This window comes from Lineus longissimus, chromosome 16 (assembly GCF_910592395.1).
Source record: "Lineus longissimus chromosome 16, tnLinLong1.2, whole genome shotgun sequence".
In the NCBI taxonomy this organism is placed as follows: Eukaryota; Metazoa; Nemertea; class Pilidiophora; order Heteronemertea; family Lineidae; genus Lineus; species Lineus longissimus.
In genome coordinates this window covers 199,745-208,992 of record NC_088323.1, presented here as the reverse complement: position 1 = coordinate 208,992, position 9,248 = coordinate 199,745, and the positions used below count along the sequence as shown (strand labels likewise).

Below are 9,248 nucleotides of genomic sequence, written 5' to 3'. Positions count from 1 at the left end.
TCAAATTCATTGACCCATACACGAAAATGCTCACGATTTAAAGCTGATTGGTCATATACTTAGGTCGCGGTCGGATGAACAGGAGTCGGACAACAAGTGACATAACTTCGCGGAAACTTGGCTTTTGTGGTATTTTCAAACGAGTCTACGTGACGTAACATGATTGTTGAAATTTATAACCAGTAGTATTCACACATGGCAAAACATTTTTAATTCAAGTTCAAGTTTTTTAACTCCCTATATATTATTTCCTAGCTAATCCCATTGTTTAGTCCGATAATCCCGCTAATTAGCATTCAGGGGCCTATGCCTGGAGAAGGCTCGCGCCATCGATCGATGCTTGCGCTATCTATCGATGCCCGCGCTAGTTACCGATCCGTAGAAAGCGCAGCGCTATCGCTCGATGGCGCAGATCAACTGATAGTGCATAACACATATACATATAACACGCAAAAAATGGCCTCCACTCTTTGATCAAAATCACCCATTCATATAAAGTATTTTCTCTTTTCCATTCTACCACCTCACTAGATGACTCCATAATGATTTATCTAAAGAAATAAAATACCCGATTTAACATCCTGCAGAATCAGGGGAATCGGGCGTTTCCAGTGACATACGACACAAATGGGTTGTCCTCATGCATTCATTTTGGAAACGCATTTTAAAATAGATGTTACGTCCTGTTAATGGGGCACATCATCATCACGTTCATTTGGAAAAAAACTCCCTAACGCGACCTAGGACATACAGGACAACGTCGGTGGAGACAGTTGTGACATTTCAATTTTCATTGCATAGAGATTTGACGGACTGATTTGGAAATTCATTCCAACCATGCAACTGTTTCAGAAATGAGAAAAAGCTCCTGGGTGTCATGACATACATTCAATTATTATTTCACCACAAACAGCTGCTTCTGTCAGCAGATATGAGACAGCTACCGGGGCGGGGACTATTTCTTTATGGGGCCTTATTGTTCAGCGTCTCCAAGGAATTCTATTTTTAGAGTCCAATGGGGGGGGTGGGGGGGGGCTTCCCCCCAATTTACTGACTAAAACCTGTCACTTTCAGAGAACGGGGAGGGGGTTTGGGGGACTCATCCCCCAATGTACTGGGTAAATATGTCAGAAGGACGGGGGTTTGGGGGGCTCCCCCATGTCAAACAGTTGTGTGAGTTCACTCGAGCTTGCTCTTTACATATTACTCCTTAGTCATATCGAGAGGCGGAGGATATTGAAAACCACTGGTGCCTAGATGGTTAAAGGGGTACACTTGCGATGGTCGTTGACGTATATTTACTGTTGGTCCAATTATAGTTAGCTCCTTCTTCTATCGTCGGTGGTGATGGAGAGAGAGGTAGCCGGTACATATCGAGCACGGTTCACCAGCAGTTCAGGTAGCACTACACGGTGGGGACGCCGAGATGACCCCGTGTTTTCACATCAATTAAAGAAACTAGATGCATTTGGCTACCTGCCGGTGGTAAGGTCACCTCAGTGCAACCTCAATGTGCTCATGATGCGAGGAAAACAAACCTCACGGGTGAGGTGGAAATACGCCATATTGCCGACATCATCGGCGCCAACAACTATTTCTTTTGACCCTGCCTGAGTCTTCCAAAACAATTGATTGATTCGCTCTGACCCTGCTGACCTCGATTTTTAAAAATTTTTAAAAAAAGGCCATTCAAACGTTAAATCAACTGCAATGGTAATCTTTTATATCACTGAGGTATATAAATACGATATGTCGAGAAAAATCTGTACAACTATCGAAATATACGATTACTTGGATCTATTTCGGTCAATCACTATGCCACCTACGCGACCTTGTCACAATTTCTACGCGCTCGTTTGCATACCGCATATAAGAGGCGAATAAAATCTCCAATTCAGCACAAAAGTTTGACGGTTCAGCTCTTAGAGTGTCTGACTGTGGATCGGCAGGTCACGGGTTCGACTCCCGGTGATTCTGCCACAGTTTTCTCTTTTTTTCTTTTTACTTGTCTTGTTATCTAATCATCCTGCATCCCTTTTTCCTTCCTGCACATGTACAGTGCTTAGAAAATGGCAACACATACTGATTCCAGGCGTTCGAGTACTACCGAGGATATATCGATCGGCAGCTGGCATTTTCGAGGATACATTGGGGCAAAAAAGTATTAGTGTCGGACCGTGACTTTTCCAATCAGAATTAGTCAAAAGGTATCCTGAGCTTCAGACTTTTTATACTCCTTAGTCATATCGAGAGGCGGAGGATATTGAAAACCACTGGTGCCTAGATGGTTAAAGGGGTACACTTGCGATGGTCGTTGATGTATATTTACTGTTGATCCAATTATAGCTAGCTCCTTCTTCTATCGTCGGTGGTGATGGAGAGAGAGGTAGCCGGTACATATCGAGCACGGTTCACCAGCAGTTCAGGTGGCACTACACGGTGGGGACGCCGAGATGACCCCGTGTTTTCACATCAATTAAAGAAACTAGATGCATTTGGCTACCTGCCGGTGGTAAGGGCACCTCAGTGCAACCTCAATGTGCTCAGGATGCGAGGAAAACAAACCTCACGGGTGAGGTGGAAATACGCCATATTACCGACATCATCGGCGCCAACAACTATTTCTTTTGACCCTGCCGGAGTCTTCCTAAACAATTGACTGACTCGCTCTGACCCTGCTGACCTCGATTTTTAAAAACTTTTAAAAAAGGCCATTCAAATGTTAAATCAACTGCAAAGATAATCTTTTATATCACTAAGGTATATAAATACGATATGTTGAGAAAAATCTGTACAACTATCATGATATACGATTACTTGGATCTATGTCGGTCAATCACTTTGCCACCTCCGCGACCTTGTCACAATTGCTGCGCGCTCGTTTGCATACCGCATATAAGAGGCGAATAAAATCTCCAATTCAGCACGAAAGCCTTGACGGTCAGCTTTGAGAGTGTCTGACTGTGGATCGGCAGGTCACGGGTTCGTCTCCCGGTGAATCTGCCACAGTTTTCTCTTTTTTTCTTCTTAATTGTCTTGTTATCTAATCATCCTGCATCCCTTTTTCTTTCCTGCACATGTACAGTGCTTAGAAAATGTCAACACATACTGATTCCAGGCGTTCGAGTACTACCGAGGATATATCGATCGGCAGCTGGCATTTTCGAGGATACATTGGGGCAAAAAAGTATTAGTGTCGGACCGTGACTTTTCCAATCAGAATAAGTCAAAGGGTATCCTGAGCTTCAGGCTTTTTATACTCCTTAGTCATATCGAGAGGCGGAGGATATTGAAAACCACTGGTGCCTAGATGGTTAAAGGGATACACTTGCGATGGTCGTTGACGTATATTTACTGTTGGTCCTATTATAGTTAGCTCTTTTTCTATCGTCGGTGGTGATGGAGAGAGAGGTAGCCGGTACATATCGAGCACGGTTCACCAACAGTTCAGGTGGCACTACACGGTGGGGACGCCGAGATGACCCCGTGTTTTCACATCAATTAAAGAAACTAGATGCATTTGGCTATCTGCCGGTGGTAAGGGCACCTCAGTGCAACCTCAATGTGCTCATGATGCGAGAAAAACAAATCTCACGGGTGAGGTGGAAATACGCCATATTGCCGACATCATCGGCGCCAACAACTATTTCTTTTGACCCTGCCGGGGTCTTCCAAAACAATTGACTGATTCGCTCTGACCCTGCTGACCTCGATTTTTAAAAAAACTTTTTAAAAATGGCCATTCAAACGTTAAATCAACTGCAAAGATAATCTTTTATATCACTGAGGTATATAAAAACGATATGTTGAGAAAAATCTGTACAACTATCGAGATATACGATTACTTGGATCTATGTCGGTCAATCACTTTGCCACCTGCGCGACCTTATCACAATTGCTGCGCGCTCGTTTGCATACCGCATATAAGAGGCGAATAAAATCTCTAATTCAGTACGAAAGCCTTGACGGTTTAGCTCTGAGAGTGTCTGACTGTGGATCGGCAGGTCACGGGTTCGACCCCCGGTGAATCTGCCACAGTTTTCTCTTTTTTTCTTCTTCCTTGTCTTGTTATCTAACCATCCTGCATCCCTTTTTCCTTCCTGCACATGTACAGTGCTTAGAAAATGTCTTTTTTACATTAATGTAGCACTCAAATAGAATAAATTATTATTATTATTATTATTATTATTATCCATGTACAGATGTCGTAATTTTCATTATTATCATTATCATACCCCGCACCCAAACCTTTCAAAATGCAGCACATACTGATTCCAGGCGTTCGAGTACTACCGAGGATATATCGATCGGCAACTGGCATTTTCGAGGATACATTGGGGCAAAAAAGTATTAGTGTCGGACCGTGACTTTTCCAATCAGAATAAGTCAAAGGGTATCCTGAGCTTCAGGCTTTTTATACTCCTTAGTCATATCGAGAGGTGGAGGATATTGAAAACCACTGGTGCCTAGATGGTTAAAGGGGTACACTTGCGATGGTCGTTGATGTATATTTACAATTGGTCAAATTATAGCTAGCTCCTTCTTCTATCGTCGGTGGTGATGGAGAGAGAGGTAGCCGGTACATATCGAGCACGGTTCACCAGCAGTTCAGGTAGCACTACACAGTGGGGACGCCGAGATGACCCCGTGTTTTCACATCAATTAAAGAAACTAGATGCATTTGGCTATCTGCCGGTGGTAAGGGCACCTCAGTGCAACCTCAATGTGCTCATGACGTGAGGAAAACAAATCTCACGGGTGAGGTGGAAATACGCCATATTACCGACATCATCGGCGCCAACATCTATTTCTCTTGACCCTGCCGGAGTCTTCCAAATCAATTGACTGATTCGCTCTGACCCTGCTGACCTCGATTTTTAAAAACTTTTAAAAAAGGCCATTCAAACGTTAAATCAACTGCAAAGATAATCTTTTATATCACTGAGGTATATAAATACGATATGTTGAGAAAAATCTGTACAACTATCGAAATATACGATTACTTGGATCTATTTCGGTAAATCACTTTGCCACCTGCGCGACCTTGTCGCAATTGCTGCGCGCTCGTTTGCATACCGCATATAAGAGGCGAATAAAATCTCCATTTGAGCACGAAAGCCTTGACGGTTCTGGTCTAAAGGTGTCTGATTGTGGATCGGCAGGTCGCGGGTTCGACTCCCGGTGAATCTGCCACAGTTTTCTCTTTTTTTCTTTTTACTTGTCTTGTCGAAACATAACAGGAAGGCTTTTCAATCCATGTTACAAGCAGCGCACTATACACACTGGATCAGTGTGTGGACGATCAAACTGTGGCAGAGGGACTATGTGACAATTTCAGCGGGTGCATGTAAATTGGAAATTTGGCCCAGCGCCCGGGAGATTGCAGAGCCCAATGAAATTGCGCCGAATATCGATGACGTAATGTATTGTGTCGTGCCGTCGTCGTCTAGGAGACGTAACCAAGGCAGAAATTGCTCCGTCAATGAAAGCAGAAGCATTTTCAGTCTTTACGCGAAAGCAAGATGGAAAAAATGGATATAACTCGAGTTGAGCCTGCGGAGGACACGACACCTGAGAAGCGCATCAGTGCAAGTGCTTGTAATGTGTTGAATGAGCTGAGAGAAACCAATCAACTTACTGATGCGACCATCAAGACCGACAGCGGGGCAGAGTTCCCCGTCCATAGGGCAATCCTTGCCTCTGCAAGTCAATACTTCCTCGCCTTATTTACTAATGGGATGCTGGCAGACGACAAGCGAGCCATCACAGTCCCTGGCGTCGAGGACGACATGATGGCGGCGGTGATCCAGTACGCTTACACCAGGAAAACCGAGATCACAGAGGAGAACGTGATTCACCTGCTCCCAGCCGCAGATCAGCTGAACATGCTGGGCTTGGTCAAGCAATGCGCTGAATTCCTCATCCATCAACTCTCGCCGGAAAATTGCGTCGGCTTCCGCGCCTTTGCGCGCCAGTTCTTTTGCAGACAACTCGACAAAGCCGCGCATGTGTACCTGATGAAAAACTTCGTGGAAGTGTCGAAGTCAAGCCAAGAGCTAATGGAACTCGACCTGACTGCTTTCTTGGATGTTATCACCGATGACCACCTGAACGTGAAGAATGAAGAGATCGTCTTCGATACGGTTGTAAAGTGGATCAACGCAGAGCCGGACAACCGAAAGTCTAGCATTGTTGACCTGTTGAAGGGGGTACGACTGGGACTCCTCAGCACTCAGTATTTCGTGGAGAAGGTCAAGTCACATGAGTATATCAAGGTAAGGAATGCATCCTCTTGTGTTGTTTCGGTGTATCACCTGGCTAAAAGGCGCGGTTGTCAGAGAGATCAATTTAGTCCCGTGGTTAATTTAGTCCTGCCGTATGGCTCGATGACGTATTGAGATGCATCGGGCTTTTGGAACCAAAGGCCAATAAACAATAGGCAATTTCGTTGAGCACTTCCTAATGGATAGTTCACGGGCCATCTGATGCACCTGTGTTATGTCCTGTCGTCTCTTCCCAAACAGGATAACGAGGTATGCAAGCCCCTTGTCATCGACACCCTGAAGTTCCTCTACGACTTAGACATGGACGAGTCACGTGAGGTGGACCTGACCAATCCACTCGCGCGGCCACGTGTTCCGCACGAGATTATCTTTGTTGTGGGTGGCTGGAGCGGAGGCAGCCCGACCAATAAGATTGAAACATACGACACACGTGCGGACAGGTGGATCGCTTGCGACGAAACAGATGGTAAGAGTTACGCTGTGTCTGGCGAGGGATTGTCACATCCAATACGCGGTCTCTGGCGATGGTTTGTCACATCCACTACACTGTCTCTGGCGAGGGTTTGTCACACCAAAGCCTTGGACTATATGATAGTGAGGACTATGAACAACCTGTTGTTAGATCGGATTTGATCAACGTTGCACCAACCGGCCAGGGCTGCGGTCCATAGTCAAGGCACATTGACAAAAATGGACGTCAGCTGATTTTAGTTGATGCCAGTGCTTCTGAATCTGCCAGTGTGATCAGATCAACGTCATATTTGTATCGCGTTTTGGTTTTAGGCCCGAGAGCTTACCATGGTTGTGCCACAGTCTTCCAGACAGTATATGTCGTGGGCGGCTTCGATGGCATGGACTACTTCAACAGTGTGAAGGCGTACAATCCCACAGAGAAGACTTGGGCGGAGAGAGCTCCGATGCACTGCAAGAGGTGAGACTGTCATGCCCTAATCTGGTCAAAGGGCGCATCACACCATTGGAGCAATCCTCCATCCTGAGATTGTGCCTGTTATGGCGGCTTATGTTCTCAAAGATGGTCGACAAGACAGCGACTGATAAGACAGATTATGTTTTGATCGCCGATGGCACAAGTTTTCTGGATACGAGTTCAAGGTGAGACATTTTGGCACACACTGCACTGCAAGTTGATCTACACTAATCTTCTGTTTTCAGATGTTACGTCAGCGTGGCTGTACAAAACAATAGGATTTACGCCATGGGCGGCTTTGACGGTCACGTGAGACAGAATACGGCCGAGGTGTACGACCCCGTCACCAATCAGTGGGCGATGATCGCACCCATGAACCACCAGAGGAGCGACGCCAGCGCCACCACACTAAATGGTAAGCGCCGCATTTTGACAATGCGCAGCCCAGCGTAAAACTCATTGTCCAGGCCCATGGGGAACTTTGTGAAATAGTTTCTTTCCTGGTGTTACTTTGGGCGTCATACGGTCAAGGTGTGGCTGATTCAATCTATTGTGGTGGGGGTGTTGTGATTGAGGACATATTTTAAGCAGACATGAGAGAAGACGTCCTATCCACGTGCTGCCACATTTTATACAGTTCTGAATCCGTCCTATGAGGACAAAGTCACAACGAGAACACATGCTGGGGAAACTTCCTATAAAATGCCCCAAGGCTTGGTTATGAAGACGTCTAACAGATGTCTTCTCGTGATTTAAGACAAGCTCTACATCTGCGGAGGCTTCAACGGCCAAGAGTGCATGAACACGGCAGAGTGTTTCGACATCAACCTGGGCACGTGGTCTGTGCTGCCACAGATGAGGAACAGACGGTCAGGCGTGGGCGTCATCTCTTTCGGGGACTACGTGTACGCGGTGGGAGGCTTTAACGGGATCACTAGAATGAACAGCGCGGAGAGATACAACATCGTGACCAACCAGTGGTCTTCAATACCCGAGATGTACAACCCGAGGAGCAACTTTGCTATTGAGGTGAGACAATTCAATCCGGGTTTTCTCTGCGACTCGACCGGAAGGCGTGTCTTTACAACTCCCTGGTTTAAATCATGTTAATTCCAAATCCGTCTGTAGTGCATTATCATCTAAAACTCCACCAAACACCATGCCTCATTTAGAATTGACGAATAACTCAGTGACCGCCATTTGAAAGTCACAACCGTCTCGTCTGCAGCGGTTCATCCCGCCAGGGCAGCATCTTCAGTTCTCCTGTTCTGACAATTTTCACTTGTCGATATTTTTCCGCAGGTCTTGGACGATATGGTCTTCGCTATTGGCGGCTTCAATGGAGTCACAACCATCTTCAACGTGGAATGTTACGACCCTGTCACAGACGAATGGTAAGGACCAATTTCAAATCCCAACCCAGCCTAGCTTTAGATTCTGATTTCCGGAGGTCAGAGGGGTACAACACTGTTGTGCGTGACAGATAAACCCTACAGTAAGGACGGTCAGGAGCCGTTGCAGTTGGAAATGAGGGTGCTTTTTAATTTGCGATCTCGTGAGATTTTGACGGCTCCTGGCCGAGTTTACAGCATGATATTGTTCACGCAAAAATGTTCAAGCTTTGCGACTCTGCATGTTTTTTTCGGGCTGAAGTCAATAGTTTCCATTTGAAAATTGATTTGAGGTCCTGTGGCTTCCTATTTTCAGGTATGACGCCACTGATATGAACCTGTTCCGCAGTGCCCTGTCCGCCTGTCTGCTGGCCGACCTCTCCAACATGCAAGACTACCTCTACAAGGAACGGAATACGATCAACAGGAGCTAGTTATCATGGCCTACATGAGGCAAACTTGGACAAAAATTAATGAAAATAAATCATTTGAAAATCATCGTCGAGTGTAAAACCCTAGGTTTCTTAAAGGGGGACTATAGGCATTAGGAGAGGGGCTAATTTGGGCTTCTTCTAGTGACTACTATACTAAAGAGTAAGGGCCCTGGGTCATGTCAGACTCCTTCGTACAAGCGTAAATCTTTTC

At 45.7% G+C, this 9,248-nt stretch overlaps 1 protein-coding gene across 1 annotated transcript; it reads left to right on the top strand.

The window, feature by feature from the left end:
- The first annotated feature begins 5,723 nt into the window (after nucleotides 1-5,723).
- On the top strand, nucleotides 5,724-9,060 carry LOC135500720 (kelch-like protein 10). The gene is made up of 7 exons (XM_064792352.1): nucleotides 5,724-6,275; nucleotides 6,525-6,756; nucleotides 7,068-7,215; nucleotides 7,458-7,627; nucleotides 7,970-8,241; nucleotides 8,515-8,606; nucleotides 8,920-9,060. Exons 1-7 carry the CDS (start codon nucleotides 5,739-5,741, stop codon nucleotides 9,035-9,037), a joined length of 1,569 nt encoding a protein of 522 aa, XP_064648422.1. The 5' UTR covers nucleotides 5,724-5,738; the 3' UTR covers nucleotides 9,038-9,060.
- Nucleotides 9,061-9,248: the final 188 nt, after the last annotated feature.

Excerpts from the sequence above, each read along its gene's own strand:
- LOC135500720 (XM_064792352.1), top strand. The coding sequence starts at position 5,739 with ATGCTGGCAGACGACAAGCGAGCCATCACAGTCCCTGGCGTCGAGGAC. Across the intron at positions 7,216-7,457 it reads GCTCCGATGCACTGCAAGAG|ATGTTACGTCAGCGTGGCTG; the intron begins GTGAGACTGTCA and ends TTCTGTTTTCAG. Across the intron at positions 7,628-7,969 it reads CAGCGCCACCACACTAAATG|ACAAGCTCTACATCTGCGGA; the intron begins GTAAGCGCCGCA and ends TCGTGATTTAAG.